Source organism: Ruditapes philippinarum, unplaced genomic scaffold, assembly GCF_026571515.1.
Source record: "Ruditapes philippinarum isolate M1 unplaced genomic scaffold, ASM2657151v2 ctg267_1_1_1_1, whole genome shotgun sequence".
Classification (NCBI taxonomy): domain Eukaryota; kingdom Metazoa; phylum Mollusca; class Bivalvia; order Venerida; family Veneridae; genus Ruditapes; species Ruditapes philippinarum.
Genome location: NW_026855002.1, coordinates 366,678 through 391,038, shown reverse-complemented (window position 1 = coordinate 391,038; position 24,361 = coordinate 366,678). Strand labels below are relative to the sequence as shown.

At 34.0% G+C, this 24,361-nt stretch overlaps 1 protein-coding gene across 3 annotated transcripts; it reads right to left on the bottom strand.

Annotated features, from left to right (window-relative positions):
• Positions 1-510: 510 nt before the first annotated feature.
• On the bottom strand, positions 511-24,136 carry LOC132741783 (putative N-acetylated-alpha-linked acidic dipeptidase). Of its 3 annotated transcripts, XM_060730047.1 has the most exons (19): positions 23,978-24,135; positions 17,752-17,823; positions 17,231-17,494; positions 16,415-16,703; positions 13,070-13,195; positions 10,840-11,023; positions 10,100-10,190; positions 9,688-9,777; positions 9,003-9,088; positions 8,186-8,305; positions 7,784-7,869; positions 7,471-7,534; positions 6,514-6,679; positions 6,113-6,200; positions 5,064-5,153; positions 4,531-4,696; positions 2,828-2,909; positions 2,164-2,256; positions 511-869 (listed from the first exon to the last, which is right to left on the bottom strand). In XM_060730047.1, exons 1-19 carry the CDS (start codon positions 23,995-23,997, stop codon positions 662-664), a joined length of 2,385 nt encoding a protein of 794 aa, XP_060586030.1. In that variant the 5' UTR covers positions 23,998-24,135; the 3' UTR covers positions 511-661. The 3 variants fall into 3 exon arrangements, with proteins under 3 accessions (XP_060586030.1, XP_060586031.1, XP_060586032.1); XM_060730048.1 differs by lacking the exon at positions 17,752-17,823 and having other exon boundaries at positions 23,978-24,136; XM_060730049.1 differs by lacking the exons at positions 17,752-17,823; positions 23,978-24,135 and adding an exon at positions 20,708-20,851.
• Positions 24,137-24,361: the final 225 nt, after the last annotated feature.

Sequence of the window (24,361 nt, the reverse complement as noted above, 5' to 3'; positions counted from 1 at the left end):
TATACTCCTGAGATCCTTATGTTGCTCTAATAAAAAAGAGCAAAATTGCGTGAATTATCAGCGGCGTACTTACATTTCTTAGGCATCCGTGGTTAAGGTCATTGATTTTAAACCACTTGTCTCTCATCATTGTGGGTTTGAATCTCGTGAGAGTCCTTGTATACTTTCCTTTGTGATGAAGCTGCCCACCTAGCTTACGGAAGGTCTATGGTTCTACTTAGGTGACATGCTCGTGCATGAAATAATGCATGAAGTCTTTCCTTGGCAGTTGCTATATAATCATTAGTGACTGTATGACTTAAAAACCACTAAAATACATTTAAATAAAAACAACAACAATTTTATGTTCATGGAATGTACGCAATCCCTCGGAGGACTAACTCAGCATTGGATCCACTTATATAATAATTGCTATTTCGTTATGTCTGGAAACACACATAATTACCGAAATAAAATCGGTGTCCATTTCATTTGTTTTATCTATTGAACAATTTAAACAATTACTGTACATCAAATATAAAATTTTATTAGATATCACAAATATATAAGGTTAGCAACTACACAGTCACAGTGTCGTTGTTTTAAAAAGTAATGTAGAAATACTTCTGAACTTGTTAAAATCTCAACCCCTGTAAAAACTGACGACTGTTATTACTTTTCATTAACGTCTATACATAAAGTCTGACACATCTTTTAAAGTTCCTGCCGCCGACTGGATAGTAAACAAAACCACAGAAAAGTGTTTTTTCACAATCTCCCTTTGTTCAGTAGTGTTCTTTCCTAGCGATATTTCTACAAGAGCGTCTGAGAGACCAGGAAAACTACTTCCGGAATAATTGTCGATCGTGCTATCAGCAAATAATATATGTCTGTAAGGCAGAAGAACAGAGGTCAGTAAGTGCATATACATGCAAAAATACATATGCGGATATAAAACATGTACATAACAAGAAAAAAAGAAAAATCTTTAAGTTTGAAAATAACGAGTCATATTCGGTATCTTCTGTCCGCCACGGATATGACTTTTGTAGAACGCACAACAAATATTTATATATATAACTAATACTAGTAACTTTTTCATTTTTAGGTCAAATTAAACGATTTTTTGCATTTATTTTTATTCTATTGTTATAAATTATCAAAGCAAGAAAAAATATAAAAATTACAAGTGATATCCGGTATTTAAGTCATATCCGCGGATATCAGTCATATCCGGTATAAAGTCAAAATCCATTTTCTTCTTAACCCTAACCAGCTGGACTCAGAAGTATTTAGACACTGCCGCCAGTATAGAGCCAGACCAGTCTTAAACCCATGCAGTCCGACCAGACTCCATATTGTTGGTAGCACAGTTTTTTATATTTTGATATCGATATCCGTCAAACATTAGACTGCTTCAAATTCAAAATTTGGCGAATACTTACGCAGGTCAAGTGCTCGCTTCTCATTTACAGTTTCGTATAAATGTGTTCGGATATTAAGTTTTTTGTTTGTAGAAGAAATTAGTTTAAGACATTAACTAAGTGTGCAATAAATGATTAGTGCTGAATATATGTTTTAAGAGAAAATAGTTCCTTCGGACGGTGATGATGTTTATACATGTATTATAACCTTTACATTCAGTACTGTACAATGTTGAAACGTTGGCAAGTCATTATCAAATATCTAAAATAACTATTTTTGGTCGCTGGTTACATATTCCCTACTACCCCATGTGTTGAAAATTAACACTGGAATACCCATTCTTTTATTTTCTAAGAAAAGTTTACTCGGACGAAATTATATTATACTAAGTCTTTGAAAACGCACGCTTCGGACAAAGAAAAATGCTTATTACATTGTATCTCCATACATAGTTTAAATTTCTTTATTGTTGTCATTCTGACATAAACGCATTTCATACATGTATTTGTTTAATAATAACGAAAATATCGCTTGTTACAAACCGTGTAATTGAAGTAACAAAAGTGGTGGTGTGAAATAAAGAGGTCATTAAACATGGTTGAGAACATTACCGATTTTATTTGACTCGAACACAGCTCTAAAACGTATATCAGACTCTGCTATTATCCGTCCATAGTTTTGACAGCTGTGTACTCGTACAATATGTTCAGTATTGTACACAACAATTTATAATAACATCATAATATCAACATTTGTTACCTTTTCAACTTTCGCCCTGGTAAACCAGCTGGGTCAAGAAAAGCTCTATCAAGTTGCATTAGTTGATCATTAATTCTTCTTACAACAAAAGGGCTAAAATAAAAATAAGACTTATATAATATAAACATTTAAGGATGCAAAATAGTCATTAACGTTTGTTGAATGGCCATAATAGTATTTAAAAGAATAATTTTCTTTTAAAATAAATGACGGCTATAATTTTTGAGAATTATAATTCTTCACAGTGATTATTTTGTCCGAGGATGGGGTGTGGGGTTGGGGAGGTCATAATACTATAACAGGTGTGGGGGCATACTATTACGGCCAGGGAATCATTCTTTTCAAAACATGTATAACGATAGCTATGATGCCAGGGGCTTGTGTGCGTAGAGATCAACCTAGGAGGGCATTGATCCAAGATAAGTACATGGACAAAGCTTCATATTTGTATAGTCGTTTTAACCATGACTTAAACTACAAAGTAAAAGCCGCATTTCAGCTTAATGCAGAATTTTGCCATCAAAATGAACATGCGAACACTTGATTGTCTAATTTTCGTTCTTTGATATATACTGGTATATACATGTATATGTATATTGTAACACTTTTTGCTTTATAATTGCTTGATTTATTTACCGGTATTTATTATGTAGTGACAACTTACTCTTGTAGATTTGCTGTTTTTATCCGCTTTTCAAACTCCTCTGTCTCCCGTGTGAAGTTAGAAATGACACCCTGTAACAGTGCTGTAAAAAAATGAAATCAAAAATAAACAATGTAAAACACATTTGTTTACATTTTATCGTAAGATTCTTCAGTTCCAAACAAGTTAATTTTTTGTATAATTATCTGTTGAATATTCAACATACATGTATGATGTCCCGTTCTTGCAACAAATTTCTACATATGAACGGATTCTTTTGACAAGTAAGTAAAATTATTTTTACAATTACAAAACAAATTAGCTCATTCTGTGGTCACTATCATTCCCCATTACAGGCACACATGATGCAGCTTTCAAAACAAAAATGTTATTGAAGCACTTATGGGGAAGTTTTAAGTTTAACCAGTAGCAGTGACTAATATCGCAGACGATATTTTGCAAGTTTTTCCAAAAAACTAAAGAACAGCAGATATTACTTTATGATATCGCCCGACACCCCCCCCCCCCTCCAACGACGCTAAATGTCGCACTTGCCGCCAAATATCGCCCTATTGCCGCTAAATGTCTCAAAATATGCTGACGTTAAATGTCATAATGATGACATTAAATATCACACCATTTTCCCTTACCATCAAATGTCACATCCGTGCAGATTGAAACGGCTCTGAAGTTATGGCTGACTGACTTTAGTAACTTCTATATTGATATTACCCGATTGAAAGATAGCATTTTACAAATTTTAGAAATGCAGCAGTTCAAGATTAGGCTTGGAAATATGCAACAGTCTCACCACTGTTGGAATTGTCGGCTGCTCCTGTTTAATCTATTTCTTTTGCAACCCATCACATTACCTTTTCTGTACAAGTAGGTTAAGTCGAATATAGAACTTAAATACGTACTTTGGCAAAAATCTCCCCAGGATAATACAAACAAAATGTGAAATATATCTCCCATATTTAATGCATATCAAACGTTTTTTAAAAGTTCGTGTTTTACAAAAATATAATAATTCCATTATATACATAGAATAAACTGTAGAAATAATTGTAACTCAAAATTTTGAGTTTATAAATCTTCAATGTTAAGCTTTGTTTATTGCGATTGATTACGTCATCTAAACTTTTGTGTTCAAGTGACTAGTTTTTCATTGAGCCACCTTAAAACTCACTGTCAGAGAGCTGATTTCCTCATTTTGCAAAAAATAATGCCGAGTAGCAAGACGGCCAAAAATGAATAATGACCTAAATCTTGCCAAATACCCTAACTTTTGTTATTATATATACATTATTTATATAGTAACTTAAGTATTAATGTAATTCAATATCACAAGCTAAGTTAATTTAATCATGAACCTTACAACATTAAACGGCAAGGAAAAATCGTGCGACATTTAACATTGTGGCATTTAATGGCAGAAGATTATGTGACATTTAGCGGCGGCTGCGACATTAAGCGGTAATGGCGAGACATCAAGTGGCAGTAAACATTTAGCTGCTTTGCAACATATACAGGCTCCACACACACATATATTATGAAAGTAAATGTGTAAGCGGCCGGAAAGATCAGTCGGTAGAGCCACAGAACTGTATTCCGAGGCTGCCAGGTTCCAGTCGCAACGTAGAACCATTATGGTGACTAAATAACTTATTAAAATACTGTCAAGGCTGACCGTAATGGCTATAACTTATCAGTTATGTAGTTACATGTGTCTAATCCAAAGCTTTGCATCTCTCGTTCAAATCTAGAAATGAACGATTCACCAAGGTCATTCAGTACAGTAGAGTAGTCCGATACGTTAAATGGCAGCAAAAGACTGTCAGCTAAGTCACGTGTAACTTCTGTCCAAATTTGGCCCATTGTTGTATGATACTGTAAAACAGGAATTATTTATTCACTGATTCATACCAGGAGATTAAAAAGAGAAGACACGTTTGAAGTTATAAATTTCGAAAGTTCCTAATAAATGCTGCTCAAATTTTAGTTGTTATGCTTACATCTAATTTTAAAGATTGTACTGAAGTTTCACAGTTATGTACTTTATGTAAGACTGAATTGTCTGCAATATTTAAGCCGAAGTCAAGAAGTCATTTGTTAAAATAAATACTGTACTGTTTCGTTATAAAAATGAATTACATAAAGAACAAATCGTCCATCCAAAAAGTGACCATGCCTTCTACCGGACAAAATTTCATTACCATGGAATTAAGTGAATTAAGTTCTCCAAGGGTGGACATACCTTGAAGCCTATGTCGGCAATCTTATCCACCATGTAGAACGTATCGTACACTGAATGATACAGAGGGTACGACAGAACGTTAAGATCCGGCTAGAAAAAAAGTATATAATCTGTCACATAAAATGGTTCTAAAAACCATACAACTACACTTATATCAAATACAAGAGAAAATTGCCACCCTTGCCTGAAATAATGCAAGAAGTGGCAGCTGAGGTCTGTCTCCACCAGTAAAGCTTAGAAAGTCGACAATTGTCCTCAACAATGCCGCTGTGACTGAGATTCAACATACAAGAATGATTAACACTATTCCTCACGGAACGTCGGCGGTTCTACTAGGGTGTCCGTTCCTGCCTGAAGTAATAATCGGAAGGGTACCCGACTCTAGAAATGCGATTTATGACCTCTTCTGTGTTGGTGCTACGTATCCCTTTCCCAAAGTAACAACAATATAATCCAGCCATCCATGGCATATTAAAGCAAAAGTATTGACAAGGTTCTTACATTCCACAAAACATTCAGTAGCTTTAACATACCTACATTTGTTCATCTAAAGTATATATTTTAAATATTTAGAGACAAATGCAAGTCAAATTTTGAAATCTGAAAATGCACTGGCATAGGGACGCTTCTAGTTTATTGTGTTTGGGACTAGCCAGTACTAGTATCATATGAGGAAACGTGGTCCCAACTTCAGAAGGGTTCCTCTGTAAAGAGGCAGACAAAGTTGATTTCATAACAAGACAAGTTAGGTATCTTAATAATTATTACCATAACAAGAGCACCGCACACGGTGTTAACGCTCGTCTGTTTGGCATTCTAAGGTCTAAAGGGGCATAACTCCAAAGATATCGCATCTGCACATTATCATGATAAGCAAGTATTCCAAGTTTTTATGTAGGTACCTTTTGAAATGTTTGAACAATGGGCTATATTAGTTTTTCTATAACGACAACAACGCTGACGCTGCAGCGATCATAAAAGCTCGATATTCTCTTGGAAACTGTTAAGCTAATCGTAATGTTCTGACTAAACAAAATTGTGTGACTTACATCGTAGGTATACCATAGATCAATAATTGGAACGCCAAGCTTGTCCCTGAATGGAGCGTAATCACTTCCAGATCCGGGCAATGCTATTCTATAAATAACATAGAGAAAAATCATTCTAGAGTGTTCTATAATTATCCAAAAAAAAATTAAGATCAGAGTTCAAGAACATAAGATTATTAATTTACATTTCTTCATTTACTTACGTTATAAATGTTAGATTTACCCCGACTATAAACTACCCATTAATTAATGGTCACAACATATCTATGAATGTAAAAAATGACAACTTGGGACACATGAAAACTTACAGATTGTGCAAGATTTTTTAAGTGAATTTGATACTTTCGGTACAAGTCGCCTGAATTAGTCTAACTCATTATCAATAAATACTGAAATCTTACCTAGGCCTTCCAAACTTCTTAGCTGGAAAGGTAGCTAACCAAGTATCGTACACTGTAGTCCGCCCAGCAGCTATTTCTGTTTCATTTGGATTTCTGATTGTTTTTGTAGCTTTGATAACAGGTGAAAATAATAATGGTGTGCCTTCGGCGTAAAATGAAAAATTTCCTGTGAAAATAAGTTACAAAAGTAGATGTAATTATTGTAAAAGAGATTCCACAGCGTTTTTGTTTTTTTACATGACGGGACTTTTTAAGTTTTTTTTTCAGTGATTTTTAAACCATTCGATGAAGATCTAGATCAATAACTTGTGTGAAAAGTTTCAGACCATTCCCTCACCCTGTTTTGTTTTCAGAACAATCATATATTTTTATCCAGAATGAACTTAAAATGCACGTTTTTTTATTATCCCTAGCAGATTATTCCATTTTAAGCACTTCACTTAATCTTTGTAAGAATTTTGAATTCTATGTTTTTAGTTTGTTGTTGATTTTTAACATCGGCGGAGCTCTTTCAAATAAACAAAAAAAAACAGCAGAATATCGCAAACACTTTATTTGTCGTTAGATCTAATACATTTTTAATATTGCACATCTGTAATGTCACTTTTCATTGGATAATTGTGACGTTAAGATACCCTTTATACACTTCTGCTGTCAATTTATAATGTAATTCCTTTTTTTTTCAATAATGGGAATTTGTTATATTATAAATTTGTTATAACAATTTTAAGGTTAAATGGCCGTATATAAACGGTTGTTTACAAGAAAACTCTCGCCTGTAAGGTCGGGTTATGAATGGCTCTATGACAATATCTTATTCAAAATAAAAGTGACTTTTTATCTGCTTTTCACTTATTGTATTATCAATACTAATTAAACTCACAAATTTTAAACACACTACTCCTCTACCCCAGCACATCCCCCAACCTCTCTCTCACATAAAAAAGAAATACAAACCGTCAAAAGCATAGTCTACATTAACATAGGCAACGGCCCTGGCCCCCAGACTTTTCGTGTATTCCTGAAATTGAAGGAAACACATTAAAATTGTTACCAATTTGAAAGTATGGAAGATTTCCTCAATAAATAGTTTCTTATCTCTATGTTAATGTACTCGCTATGCTAAAAAATATTAAAAACCAAAACCTCACGTTATCATGAAAATACATATCTATAAGTCATTCACATATTTTAGCAGAATTTCATATAGCTGAAATCATATTTCACTATCTTTGCATTATCGGTATTCTAATTAAAATGATATTCTCACCTCCACCCACTCTGTTACTCCTATAATCCCATACTCCTCTGCACCCCAGCTACCGAAAACTATGGAACGCCTTGGTCGCCATTTTCCTATACAAATTTCAAAACGGTATATTACAATTTGATGCCTTGGCCTCTTTAAATACCTTGAAAATTCACAGTTCTACATATTCATATTACCTGCTTTCAAGATCTTGAAAAATATATTACTCTGATCAATATTACTAGGATAATTTATGTACATGTATATTAATTTTTCGAAAACAATACCCATTACCAGACCTGAATCATCATCATCATCATCATTACCATAATCATCATCATCATTACCATCATCGTCATCATCAATCATATCATCATCATCATATTATCATTGCTTTCATCATTGCTCACAAGAGATAAATACCTGATTTTACAAGTTGACCCATGACCCGTGAAATTTCCATCATGACGGCAGTTCCACTTGAAGGATCGATAGCTCCAAAAACCCAAGCGTCTCTATGGTTCCCAATTATTACATAACGATCTGGAACCGGAAGAAACAAAAAACTGTTTCTATATATTCTTATGAAGTATCATTTTTCCCCGTATAAACTATCATATATATTCATAAGAATTTAGTTTAATTGACCAATTCTTTGTAAAAAATGCCGAATTAACAATCTGAATCTATGTGATTTGAATTCCTTAAGTCTAAGATACCCGTTATTCAAATTCTGAATACAAAGCAAGACTAGTCTCATATTGTGATAAATTAAAACAGTGTACTGAAAAATGTCCAATACATGTTGAATGCTGTTCTAGAAGCACTTTCTAGGCCCATCACCTGGGACCGTGGGTTGAGTCCTGGGTGAGGCGAATATAGACGTACACTCGTAGGTTCGAATCCTGGTTCAGCCACTTTTATATTTTTTTCTTTTAAAATTGCCATTTCTCTCTTAACTCGTGCAAAACGTTTTGATCTTTGTGCGTGTATTCTATCTGTGTAGTATTTTTAATTTGTATTATGAACGCGCTGTCCTTTGCACTTTCCATTTCCGTCCATGAACAGGCTAAATCAAACCGAGCCTGCAACATTTTCGATTGTGTCGTTTTGTGCGTTCTTTAGGAATTCTTTATTTTCCTCTACTCTAATTAAAATTTTCCATATACAATTGCATTTTTCCTGTTCTTTTTGTTAAACGATAGATCTAAATTCTAAAATAAAATATGAAATCAAAAACCTGGCTCTACACTTCCTCTGATTACACCAATAGTGTTATATGTTGTCGCATTCTGATTACTTGTTGATATCTTTATATGAGCTTTCCTGAAAATATTGAAAGATGATTTATCCCATTAATATTTAGGGTGGTAAATCTGAATCCATTAAATTATAGAAGTACACCCACGAGTAACAAACGTCCTACTTTGATCTAAGTAATAAGACTTGTTTGTCTTGTTTTTGTAATAGTTCCCTTGACTATCAATTGCAAGTACACATCCATTGTTGATATTTTTATATCAAGCAGAAGAAAAATCTAAATGATTCAACGGAATATCCGGTAATAAGGTAAACTTTGAGGTCATCAATAATACAGTTATAACTCAATTGAATGAAGGGACATGCGACATGGCCGAGTGGTTAACGCGTCGGACTAGTAATCTAATGATCGCTAGCCGAATGGGTTCAAACCCCGTCAGGGGCAAGTCGTTGTTTCCTTGAGCAAGAAACTTTACACTCATTGCTCAGTACTGGTTGCTATAAGTTTATAGCTTCCTACACAATCGAACTAAAATAAATTCTGTATAAACCAATTGAATGAAGCTCGTTATTCTATGGGAAAGACTTGCTGTTGTCTCATATATTATGTTAGAAGAATGTCTGATAAATATCGTTATTCTAAATCACAGAATAAACTTTCTTACCATCCGGGTACTTTAAATTCGTCTCCAAACCTATAAATAACATTCATTCCACCTTGCCATTCATCTTGTACACTGTCGCCACCTAGGTTTCTAAAATAAATACAACAAAACGTCAAATTGTCGATACTGGTATGTTAAAAAATTTATTCATCAAAATAAATTGCTCTAATTATTGTTTACAATAAATAAACTATTTAATATATCATTTAAAAATCATTCGTTAATACTTTGATTATCAAACTAAAATAAGCACAATTGCGTATGTTTGTACAAGCTTATAATAATTAAGTCCAAATTATTGGCAATAAACTGTAGATGGGTACTATGCAGTAAATATCGAAATTTAAAAAAAAGAAAAAAAAACATGAAAAAAAAAAACAACAAAAAAAAGGGGGGCATCAAAACTGCTTACTTCATTAAGTCCATTGCAATGCCGTAACCTATAGGATGGCATGGTATTTTTGGTACAAAATAATCCGTTGATAATTCTCGATAAGCTGTTTCTGTAAGTACAGAACATAACATGAACGGCTTTCCATATAATATCTAAATGTATTGAACAATATGAATAAAATATATCAATTTTGCAGACTTTTCTCTGAAGGGTTGAATATGGCAGTAGATCAAAATTACGTTGCGTTAATGTCATCAACATTATATAATTGGAACTAGGTGAATAAAAATGATCAATTTATATCAATCATCAGCATTTTACAACTTGTTCTTGCTCAGAAAGATGAAAAGATGCTTTAATTAACCAGTCCAGATGAGTCTGCTTTTATACACACTGTCAATAATGGCAATAGATAAGTAGAACCTGACATATCAAACCTTCAATATATTGTCATGATATCCCAACAAGACACATTACACTGACACCGGAATGATATGTCCTTTCTAATCACAGCGCCAAACGACAACACTAAAACATGGGTATTTGTAATTGTCTCAGACAGTGACTGATATTGTCCATTCGAAGATCGAAATTGCGACCTATGTATTTTTCCCAATATCGGGCAAACACATTTTTCACTATACCATTTGACCAAAGCAATATAACTGTCTAGCGCTGGTCAAAATTCTAATAATCTAAAATACTTCATTGTATGGTTATTTCAAATTCACTGGCCTTATCTTTTTTAAAAACTATACCTATGGATGGATAGTCTGCAGTCGTTGGGTCCCCTTCTCCAATTAGAAGCGTTCCGCGCTCGGTACCAGATGGCGGAAGCCACCAGTCATCCGGATATACTCGGCTAAAATCGCCGTTTGTTACATCATTTGGATCTGAAAATAAAATGACACCGGCGGCTCCCCATCTTTCAGCTAAACGAACCTGTTATGAAAAGTTAATATATTTGTTTAAAATATTTACATGTATTGTTATGTTGTATATGGTTGGAAAGATGACATTAAATATCTTTCTATTGTCAGTGCAAAACGACAACACTTAAGCATGCGTAATTGTAATTTGGCGCTGAGGATAGAAAAATATTAATATCTAATTTCTATTCATTTTCTGTGATCAGAATATTTGACAAGCAATTTATTTTCTTTCTAATAATCAAAAAGCAACTAGAACTGCCACTATCATGGCGTGAATACCCCCGCATACCACTTTGTCAGAATCAACAGTGGCCATTTAGAGCTCAAGGACAACCTCCCTGCCAAATCTGAGGTTACTAAGCCAGTGCATTGCTAAGTTATGTATTCTACATGCTTCAAATGTGAAAATGTCAAAATCAATACATTGCGGACAGGACATTCTTAAGCAATTGAGAAGAAAAGCTTTTTTTTGTCAAGGTCCCTGTGACCTTGACCTTTGACCCAGTGACCTCAAAATCAATAGGGGTCACCTTATAGTCATGATCAACATCCATGCCAAATATGAAGACTGTGGGTCAAAGGAATCTTAAGTTAATGGGTGGACAAACTTTTTGAAGTCAAAGTCCCTGTGACCTTGACCTTTGATCCAGTGACCTCAAAATCAAAAGGGGTCATCTACTAATCATGATCAACATCCATGCCAAATATGAAGACTGTGGGTCAAAGGAATCTTAAGTTATTGGGCGGACAAGCTTTTTGAAGCAAAGGCCCCTGTGACCTTGACCTTTGACCTGGTGACCTCAAAGTCAATAGGGATCATCTACTAATCATGACTTGCCTCCATGCCAAATATGAAGACTGTGGGTCAAAGGAATCTTAAGTTATTGGGCGGACAAGCTTTTTGAAGTCAAGGCCCCTGTGACCTTGACCTTTGACCTAGTGACCTCAAAATCAATAGGGGTCATCTACTAATCATGACTTACCTCCATGCAAAATATGAAGACTGTGGGTCAAAGGAATCTTAAGTTATTGGGCGGACAAGCTTTTTGAACTCAAGGCCCCTGTGACCTTGACCTTTGACCTAGTGACCTCAAAATCAATAGGAGTCATGTACTTATCATGACTAACCTCCATGCCAAATATGAAGACTGTAGGTCAAAGGAATCTTACGTTATTGGGCGGACAAGCTTTTTGAAGTCAAGGCCCCTGTGACCTTGACCTTTGACCTAGTGACCTCAAAATCAATAGGGGTCATCTACTAATCATGACTAACCTCCATGCCAAATATGAAGACTAAGGGTCAAAGGAATCTTAAGTTATTGGGCGGACAAGAAAAAACCGACGGACGGACGGCCGGACAGCCGGACGGACGGACAAGCTGATAATAGTATACCCCCCTTATAACTTTGTTGTGCAGGGGTATAAATATTATATACATGTATACATGTATCTGTGTAGATAATATTGAAATATGTGCGCATTGACGTACATTAACTATGAGAATTCTAAGTCTAAATTTTGGTGAAGGTTAGAAATTTATACTGAAAAGCAAATTTGAACTTTATTTCAAACATAGTTGAAGTCTTCATTGACTTATTTCAAAATCAAGCTAACAATGACATTGAACATGATTAATATGAAAGAAGGCAAAGCTTATGTTCGGGGAAGTCAGATAAAATAAAGTTGGTTCATTCTTTATTTTACATTTTAAAGGTGTCATTCGATATTTCATGCACAGCTTCAATCGGAACATCTCCAGACTATTCTTCAGCCGAAAAGTTGCAATTGTTCTGTTATTGGAATATCCCGCCCAGTATCATCGAGTTGCATTTAAAATGGCTGCGCCCAACTAGATGACACTGAAAAAATTTCTGATAGGTATTGAAATCTATATAATTTATTTCTTAAGTGTTTTTTATTTATTTCCTTCTAAATATACACGTATAGTCTATAACCAGGCATTGGCAAAAGCACTGTGAGGCCCGCTTCGCGGTCCCGGCCTTTGACTTCCCCATATTAGACTTCTTTTACTAAGAGACACTTATATACGTATTACCTTATCGCCTCTGTATATTTCCCCATATCGAGCAAAAACAATCTTTCCTGAGACGTTGATACTTTTGTTATTTTCAAGGAACTGGTAATCTTCTACTCTCCCATAATTAACATAAACAATATCGCCCTGAAAAAGGGAAAAAATCATCATCAGATCTTTTGCAAGGATTTAATTTTGCTTATTTCGGGAATTGAAAATACATGTTTGCTAAGTATTTACTTTATTTATTCAACATCCCCGAAAGAGGAAATTTGATTTCGCGAACATTTGGCTGCTTGGAAATATCTGATTATACGCTATTCGCTCAAAGAATGAATTCTTTACCATTTATTTTACCAAAACTTATTCTTAAACCAATCATTTGTAACTGACATTTGTGACTGAGGGTCGAAGCTTGGGGCTAGTTGGAGGTGAAGGGACTGACCTTTCCCTATATTGAGACATTCTAGGTACACTAAGCATAAAAAAACAGAATTGGCCGCGGCAGTTACGTTCTCTTATTGATTTGAAATTCAGATCTTTGGTTAATAATCTATGTACAGATACACAGACGAAAATTGGGACTGACCGGGCCAGGTAAAACGCCATTGAAAAACTGAATCAGTGAATGACAGTTATAAAAAATTGCTTACGCATTCAGCAAGCAGGGGAATAGGTACATAATTTTTTTATATAGATAGGCGATGTTATATCAGTAATCGAACTTACAGTGTATAATGTCACATAATATTGAAATATTTTCACGTTAAGTATAAAAAAAACCTAGATAAGAAAATCAAATTACAAGTGTCATAATCTATCATATTCAATATAGCTACAAATCTTAATGTTCTTTTTTGTCTTTAGTTTAAGATAAATTTCATTTTACTACGCACACGTTTGGTTAGTATATTTTTAAAGGCCCACTACACTATAGAAATGCTATCATTTTTTTATTTCTAAAAAAATAAAGCAAAAAAAAAAAACTAAAAAAAAGGATAAAAACTTGTCTATTTATTGGCATCTTGTTGCAGTTTCCAAAACAATACTCATTTGCCATATAGATAAACTACCTTTGCTCCTTTTGCTCCGTTGGCAATTGGTATAATTATAGTGAAATAGTATTTTGAAGTCAAAATATTTGTTTGTTTACATTTTACTACTTTAACGACATATAACTGCACATTCATTGCTACTTTCTTTAGCAATTAACATCTACATGTAACATGCTCTAAATCAATTATTATTAAAATGTTTGACATTTCTTGAATGAATATAGAATCTGATGTCTGAGGCATAATGTGCCTTTAAAACGGAAGCACTTATTGTGTATCTTATAGATTCATTTTTTATTCCGTTTCGTGTGCAAAAAAACCCATAAATTGCAGGTGTGCGTTTACAAAATCCTTCAGTTTATATCCAGCAATAAATGTCCATGTACTCCACTTCTAAATTGTGGATTTAATTATTTCAGTTTCGAAGCCAGTAGTAAGCTTAAAGTGGATTGGTCTACAATAAGACACATTTTCCATAAGTTAAAAGAGGATTAGTCAGAAATAATATATGCATAAATTTTATGAATCTTGTAGGCCTCATTAATGACAGCCAAGTTGTTATATTACATAAGACCTTCAAATGTGTATACCAAAAGCATTTTTAGTTTAATATAAAAATATCAACCAAGGCAACTTAAGTTGTTGAGTTATTGGTCAGAAAAGTACAAGGTCAATATGACACTGACCCCTTGACCCCAAAATCAATAGGGGTCATCTACTGGTCATGACCAATCATTATATAAAGTTTGAAGTTCCAAGGCCTAAGCCTTCTTTAGTTATTGTGCGGAAACTGTTTTTACAGACAAGGTCAATGTGACCTTGACATTTAACCCCTTGACCCAAAATCAATAGGGTTCATCTGCTGGTCATGAACAATCATCATACCAAGTTTGAAGTTCCTAGGCCTAAGTGTCCTTTAAGTATTGAGTGGTAACCGTTTATACTTACTAGGTCAATGTGACCTTGACCTTTGACCTCTTGACCCCAAAATCAATAGAGGTCACCTGCTGATCATGACCAATCACCATACCAAGTTTGAAGTTCCTAGGCCTAAGCCTTCTTTAGTTTTTGATCAGAAACGGTTTATTCTTACAAGGTCAATGTGACCTTGACCTTTGACCCCTTTACACCAAAATCAATAGGGGCATCTGCTTGTCATGAACAATCATCATAGCAAGTTTGAAGTTCCTAGACCTAAGTGTTTTAAGTTATTGATTGAAAACCGTTCTTTACCTACAAGGTCAATGCGACCTTGACCTTTTACCCTAAATCAATAGGGGTCATCTGCTGGTCATGATCAATCACAATACCAAGTTTGAAGTTCCTAGGCCTATTCCTTCTTTAGTTTTTTATCAGAAACGGTTTATTCTTACAAGGTCAATGTGACCTTGACCTTTGACCCTTTGACCCCAAAATCAATAGGGGTCATCTGCTGGTCATGACCAATCATCACACCAAGTTTGAAGTTCCTAGGCCTAAGTATTCTTTTGTTCTTGATCGGAAACTGTTTTTACTTACAAGGTCAATGTGACCTTGATCTTTGACCCCTTGACCCCAAAATCAAAAGGGGTCATCTGCTAGTCATGACTAATCACCATACCAAGTTTGAAGTTCCTAGGCCTAAGCGTTCTTTAGTTATTGATCGGAAACCATTTTTACTTACAAGGTCAATGTGACCTTGACCTTTGACCCCTTGACCCCAAAATCAATAGGGTCATCTGCTGGTCATGACCAATCACCATACCAAGTTTGAAGTTCCTAGGCCTAAGCCTTCTTTAGTAATTGATCGTAAACCGTTTTTACTTACAAGGTCAATGTGACCTTGACCTTTGACCCCTTGACCCCAAAATCAATAGTGGTCATCTGCTGGTCATGTCAAATCACCATACCAAGTTTAAAGTTCCTAGGCCTAAGGGTTCTTTAGTTATTGATTGGAAACCGTTTTTACTTACAAGGTCAATGTGACCTTGACCTTTGACCTCTTGACACCAAAATCAATAGGGGTCATATACTGGTCATGCCCAATCACCATACCAAGTTTGAAGTTCCTAGGCCTAAGGGTTCTTAAGTTATCACTCGGAAACCATTTGGTCTACGGACCGACGGACGGACAGACAGACAAATGCAAAGGAATATATCCCCTCTTCTTTGAAGTGGGGGCATAATAAAAATAAATTCAATAATAAGAATAAATTCAATATGTGCAAGCACTACAAAGTACAAGCAAGATAAGATAAATATAAATATGACGGTTGTCCAATCAAAATCGATGCTGCAATGTGAAATATGATACTATAATAAAAGCACTTACATAAATATCCCCTGATGCCGAGTATGCATTAAATGGTGGCACGACACCAGGTTTATCTTCCTCTGGAGTAAGGATCTTTTCAGTAGTATTAGACCTATATTGCGTTACGTTATTTCCGTCTAAAAGTTCCACAAAATTGGGGTCATCCGGGTCAGGATAGGACAAGAGTACTTTATATGGCGTCATGGTCACGTGATCTAATCCGACAGCTTCCCAGTGGTCTCTGAGCTCCCTAGCTAATTCGTGACTTTCATTGGTTCCAGCTAAATGAGGTTTTTCAGTCAGCTTTCTTTAAAGATTTCAATGTATGAAATGATTTTTTTTATGTATTGTAACTTTCACCTATGTATTGAAATTACTTTTGTTGCAACATTTTTACCTCTTCTGTGACATAAGCGAAACTGACATTGTTGGAAACAGAATGATATAAGACTTTAATATCGGGTTTGAAACCATATAAGAACGAAGGACAACATCCCCTAAGACTTTCGCATCTGCATTTATAGAAATGTGAATTATTCATGTGTAATCATTTAAATTGTAAATGATTAAAAATATCAAAGTTAAGTTAAAATCTATAATTCATGCGTAATTAAGATATATGCGCGCATAATGTACATCAAGAGTTGCGCATAATGTACATCAAGAGTTGCGCATGTGCGGCGGCCATCTTTGATGCTAGATTATGACTCAAATGTCCGTTAGTACGAATGAGCATAATACTATATAAACGTTCTCTCCGGTTGCAATACAATATTACAGATTTCATATATTTTAAAAAAGTAACGTCACATGCCACAAACTTTATCCACATACCTTAGATATTTTCGTATATTGTCACTGTTGATGTTTTTCATGAGCACTTCCGCTATTTCCGGGTCCCCGTCTTTGACAAGGAATTCCGAAACCCCTTTTAAGTAGAGCCCATCTTTAACTTCCGGTTCGTCATCCGGGCGGATGGCGAAACGCCCAATGAGTATACCAATAACACATGACACAATGCAGCCGACAACCAGGATGATGTACAAATACCGATTACTGGGACTTCTTCGAAATATTTTTTCCTCCATATCCATTGCCCTGAAACATATTCAAGTTCATTTTTATTTGGATTAATTTTATTTGTATTTTTCGCATCGTGTATACATATACACTTTATCATACACTGATAAAAAAAATCGGTCCAATTCATAATTCTGGCGGTTTAGCACAAACTACAGTTTTACGTGTTTCGTGATGTTTGTTGTGTTTATATGTGTTTTTGACTTCACAGAAATAAAACACAAAAGCATGACAAACACCAGGACGACATGTTTCCACTCTGTCATGCGTTTTACCTTGGTATCAAACTATGCCACTGTTTTCTGTTCCTGAGTTCGGCCTTAGTCCTCACACCACCACCCACATTTCTATAATATTCAAATACTTTATTCAGCAAATACATGTATTTGATTTAACAACTTCACACAACAGACAAATGAATACTGGAGTGTCATTTGTGTTTTAAGTCACAAAAAAAGTCATATGACGATTTCCCAGCTTAGATGGTGAAGTAAAACCCATTGTGTTCCTCCATGCATTAATTTTGGCACGATAGGGCAGCGGAGTAGAACCACTGCAATCCATATATTAAGCAAGCTGGATCCCTGGATCCCCGCTGGATCTGAACCAACGGCGGTGAGCGGGAAGACAGCGACCTAAACCCATCAACGGTACCCACGGTACACTACATTTGTGCATGGTAAATAGACTGGTTTACCGAGCATGCCTTAACCACACAGCCACGAAGGTCCTGAAGTGTGATTAAAAAGGTAAAATCACTCTTTCTCTTGTCTTCGTAACAGGCAACAATGCAAGTGTTGGAACATATTATTATGTAATCATTAAAATATATGCATTCATTTCTTTTTGAAAAATTTGACTTGGACTTTATAGAAAATAATTTTTTTATTGCCTCCCTTTATTTACATGAAATGTTCAATTCGGTAATATCTTTATAAATAATGATTTTTGGAACTTACAAAATTGATAAATCTTAATTTGAGCATCATATTTATGATATAAAACCGTAAAAGGTTTGTGTTACAGGAACCTAAATATACTTGTTATTAACCAAAACAAAAACTGAAGTTTTCAACAGCTTCCTTACCGAATACAAACCCATGTTAAATAAATGCAATGTTAAAGGCACATTATGCCTCAGAAATCCATATTTATAAAATTCTCTAAAATGTCATGTGTAAAATTATGTATAAATAATGGACTTAATATTAAATTTTTAAATACCTACGAAAGTAGCGCTAAATTCGCAATAAATTTCTTGTAAAGGTAGAAAAATATCAATTAAGTATAGTATTTTGACTTTCACACAAAATACTTCTTCACATTAAAGCAGCACGCCTCCAGATTCATGCTAATTTTCATGAAAATTTTGAAAATGTGTTTAAACGTATTTTTTAGTGACATAACCAAAAGGAAGCAATTTACACATTATCAATGGCACTAAGTACAACCCGCGTAAATTTCGAAAAAGAGGACAAAATATGCAAAAATAGCCCTTACTCCGTTAGTAACGCAGTAGAAATATAGTTATAAATACTGAAAAACAGTCATTAATCGTACATTACATGCAAATTATTACTTGAATCTTGAATATTTTTACTTTTCCAAAAATCTTAGTACATTTTTCTCAAGTTTGATTATATTGAAATATTTTTGCTCATCTGGAGGCATGCAGCTTTAATTGTCAGCAAGGCAAAAGAAGCAATTATAGTTTATCTATATGTCAAATAAGTAATTGTTGGAAACTCTTACACAATACTAAAAATAAAAAAAGATTATGCGAAATAAAAATCATATTATTTCTGAGGCATAATGGGCTTTTAAGAATAATTATGATAACTTAGCCACCTTATACTGATATAAGGCATGCGGGATTTGTATACGTAGCGTTGATGCGTGATAAAATGCAGCATTTTGTATGTTTTTTGTAATTAGATGATTAGAGGCACTGTCTGTCATTTTTAAAATCTATATACTATGACTTTGCAATATATGTTAGCTTCAGGTAAGATATACCAAACGGTTAGCCTATTTTGATTAAAGTGTATGAATACATTACGTTGTATGAATACATTATGTGATATGAATATAAATAAGCTTTAACCCTCGACCTGCTAGTGGCGGATGAGTCTATGAATTTATCCATGCGTCTTATATAGACTAATATAGACCAAGATCAGCAAGCGTGTTCACTGTTCAGCCCGTGATCATAATATATGTATCTCTATATGAAATGAAAAAAACTGGTAAAAATTGTCATTTGTAGCAACGCACGTGCTTAACTACATTTTAGTGTTAGTAATAAAAGAAAAGCAAGAAAAATTTAGACACTTAACCCTGAAGTTCAAGATCAAGGTTAAGGTTAGTCTGTTCTACCTAAAGGAATTGTCCCAAGAGTTGTTGTGGCCAAGTATGAAGACAATACACCAAGAACATCAACATACAAGTTTGCGATTGCAACGACATCGCCGACATAACTGTAACACTACATCTACTTTAAAAAAAAACCAACAAACAAACAAAAAAACGTCGAGCTAAAAATGGAAACAGACTGTTACTACAGAGTGAATTTGGGTGATATACTGATATTACTAACAATATATAGCTAAAGCTGCGGTCTCACTTACTCACGGCACAGCCCAGGACCAACCCAGTGAGTTTTATTAAATATTTTATTCCATCCGGGGTCGAATGCCAGATGTTTCCGGATCATCCCGGACGTTGCCGGCAGAGTTACGGATGTACTCCGGTTGTTCCCGGTCGTACCGCGGTCGTTCCCGGATCACCCCGGACGTTTACGGGGCTCTGCCGGGATGTAAGTGAGACTGTGGCTTAAGAAATTTATTTGAATTATTGTTACTTGCTGTATTTGTATGCATGCTTAATTAAACACTGTAAGAAATTTTAACTCAATTACATGTACTAGTAAACCGGTAGGAATATATTCGAAGACTTTAGTTTGCACTTGACAGTATGTACAGTTCATGAACAGGCTCAATCAAACCGAGCCTTGAACATTTTCAATTTTGCCGTGTTGGGCTTTCTTTAAGGATTCTTATTTTCTCTATTGTTTCATGTTCTAATCTTTAAAACTTTAGAAATGTTACGGTTTCAAACTTTTAATATCTAAGTCATACAGTTCATTTCATCACGCAGGTCATAGATGGTGTAGGAATAAAATAGCTTACTAATAAACATGATATAAATAAAAAAGAAAAAAACTATGCTTACCAGATTATTAATTACAATAATTTAGTCCTGAATACACCGTTAAAATCCTTATGTCCATTCACTGTTAAACGTTTTGTTTTAATTACCCTCTGTTTTAATTATCATTCCCAAAACTGACTCACTATGTCCTCTTATCGGAGAATAACCTAGCTGTTGTTACCTTACTTGCACGTGTACAAGTGGAATATAAGCCGCTATCTCCCAATAAAGTAGGACTGGTGTAAATTTTAATGCAAAATGACGCGAAAAGCAAAACGGTAATTTAGACAATGTGGAAAGTCGATGACAGTGTACCATATATTAAACGTTATCAAAAATCTTATTTGCATTTTACCCCTTGAAGAAATATATATTTTTATAGCTAGAGATGAACTGCTGAGTTTTGAGCCGTATAAAAATTACGACCACAAATCTAATGCTCATCCATGAGTAAAATATTTTAATCATAGAAATTTATTGAAATCTATGAAATTCTTACTGTATATGTCTAATTTGAATAAAAGTATGAATAAACTATGTTCTAATTTGAATAAAAGAATGAATAAACTATGTATGGGAAGTTGAATTCCCTAAAACAGGTCAAGTTCAGTTGGTCTTTTCGTAAAAAAATGCCAGCTTTTTTAATGACACTATATATTCATTATATTCATACTGTGAACAACAATAGTGTGTAGACTTTTAAACATAACATATCTACTTTGTGCGAAGTCATTTTATATGTATAAAGGGACTGTGTAGCAATTATCAATATTTTCTAATATAAAATTTGAGCATAGTATATCTTTAACGTTTTTTTTCCACATCTACCCTTCTCTCGCATTTTTTTGCTGTAGTCGCAGGGCCTACATTCATGACTCTTCGTAACATTTCCAATGACATGTAGTCTTAATTTTCAAATTTATCATTGTTAAAAAGCTATCAGTTCGTAAGATTTTACCATAAAAGATTAAATTGAATCCTTTAATGCAGCCTATGCACAGCTAATCTTTTGTCAAAAATAAGCGTTATCAAGTATTATCAAGTGTTTACATTAGTTTTTTTCGGGAAATTCTAAATAAATAAAAAAAGGTTCAACACATACATGCAAAATCTATCGTTATATCACTTTATAATAAAAGCTTCCATGATGTATGTACTTCAGGTTATTAAATTTTCAAATGTTCTTCAGGGTAGGTAAGGTACTTCAGAATATTAAAGCTTTGAAAGTACTTCAGGCAATCTAAGCTTTCAATGTACTTCAGGTTATGTAAGCTTTTAAAGAACTTCAGGTTATTTAAGCTTTTAAATAACTCCAGGTGATGTAAGCTTTCAAAGTACTTCAGGCTATTTAAGATTTCAAAGTACTTCAGATTATTTAAACTTTCGAAGTGCTTCAGGTAATTTAAACTTTCAAAGTACTTCAAGGGAAATAAGCTTTAAAAGAACATCAGGATATTTAAGCTTTCAACGTACTTCAGGTCATATAGGCTTTTTAAGTAATTCAGATCAATTAAGCTTTCAAAGTACATAAGGTCATATAACTTATAAGCTTTCAAAGTACTTCAGGTTATGTACACTTTCGAAGTACTTCAGGTTATGTACACTTTCAAAATACAACAGGTTATTTAAGCTTTCAAAGTACTTCAGATTATTCAAGCTTTCGAAGTACTTCAAGTAATTTAAACTTTCAAAGTACTTCAGGCGATGTAAGCTTTTAAAGTACATCAGGTTAAAAAAGCTTTCAAAGTACTACATACTATTTAAGCTTTCGAAGTACTTCAGGTAATTTAAACTTTCAAAGTACTTCAGGTGATGTTAGCTTTTAAAATACATCAGGTTATTTAAGCTTTCAACGTACTTCAGATCATTTAAGCTTTCAAAGTACATAAGGTCATATAAGCTTTCGAAGTACTTCAGGTTATGTACACTTTCAAAGTACAACAGGTTATTTAAGCTTTCAAAGTACTCCAGATTATTTAAACTTTCAAAGTACTTCAGGTGATGTAAGCTTTTAAAGTACATCAGGTTATTTAAGCTTTCAATGTACTTCAGGTCAGGTTATGTAAACTTTCAAAGTACTACAGGTTATCTACGCTTTCAAAGTGCTTCAGGTTATGTAAGCTTTCAAAGTTCTTCAGGTGATATAAGCTTTCGAAGTTCTTCAGTACATATTATTTAAGCTTTTAAAGTACTTCAGGTTATGTAAGCTTTCAAAGTTCTTCAGGCCATATACGCTTTCAAAGTACTTCAGGTTATTTAAGCTTTCGAGGTACTTCAGGTTATGTTAGCTTTCAAAGTATTTTAGGTTATGTAAGCTTTAAAAGTACTTAAAGTTATATAAGCTTGCAAACATTATATACAAAGCCATATAATATACCAGAGCTTAATATGCTTATATATCCTGATTCGCTTGAAAAAACGTTTAAAACAGAGGATATTTATTGTTTTGCACCAGTCTGAAAATATACAAACTGGGTTATGCATGTATATGTTGCTAAAACTGCAAATATGGTTCCAAGCTTAAAACAGATGTTAAACATTCACAATTTATTTTGACACCCATATAATGTTGATAGAAAAAAAACTGGCATGGCACGTGGGAGGGAAACAAAAATAATTTTAAGGCTTGCTGGATGTTGATATAGCCACGAGTGAAAATGTATAGGAGCTTGCGTTCACGAGTGACATATAATTTGATCCTACATACAAAAACAAAACAAAATGTCAACATTTAAAAGAACACTTATCATATATCAACAAAGCTTAAGCAGTTTTTTTTTAAATGAGATCATATTTCAACTTCTATCATAATTATACTATATATGTACACGATAGACGCTTTTAATGATCGATAGAAAAAAAATCGCTCATAAAAGCGGTAAGCCCGAGGTCAGCACTGATTTGGCTACTGGGGATTGAGGAGATATTTTAAAAGAACGAGACTCAGACTCCTCATGCTCCTTTACTGTAGGCGTTAATGGGATATTAATTTCCTTGGTATTATTATATAGATATGATAGTAAGTCTATATTAGTCCAGGTTACTGTATAGCTCCATGTACATGCATTATCCACAGGAACTTGATTTGTTTTAATCAATAAATCTCAAAATATACGTACATTTGTATATTAAAGATAAGAGATAAGGGCTAAATCTGTAATAATATATGTGCGTATATTTTGTGGGTAACTAGTATTATAGTTGTATTCGAAACGGTGCACTATCCGAATATCGCTTCATTTTGAAACCAAATATTTTGATTTATAAAAGGTGAAATAAAGATGTACTTACATGTATGTATACGTTTCCATAACAACACGAGAATGTCAGATGATTTATTATACGCATCATGTAACTTTTAAATAAACTTTGCTGTTTTTCTCTCTACAACTTATAGTCCATTGACCTTTTTTCAAATGCTTATTCCCCCTTGTAAATAAACAACATCGCTAGTTATATATGTAACGCATTTACCTTTAACAGTGTTTATTAAATCAATCTATTTGAACTGAACTTGTTGTAGTGTAATACATCACAAAAAAACGAAGAATAAAGGCCAATTAATGATATACCTGCATCTAAAATGAAATTATCGATTAAAGATGGATTGAAAACATATAATATTGAATCATAACATACACCATTATACTTGATATGTACTACATGTAGCCTAGT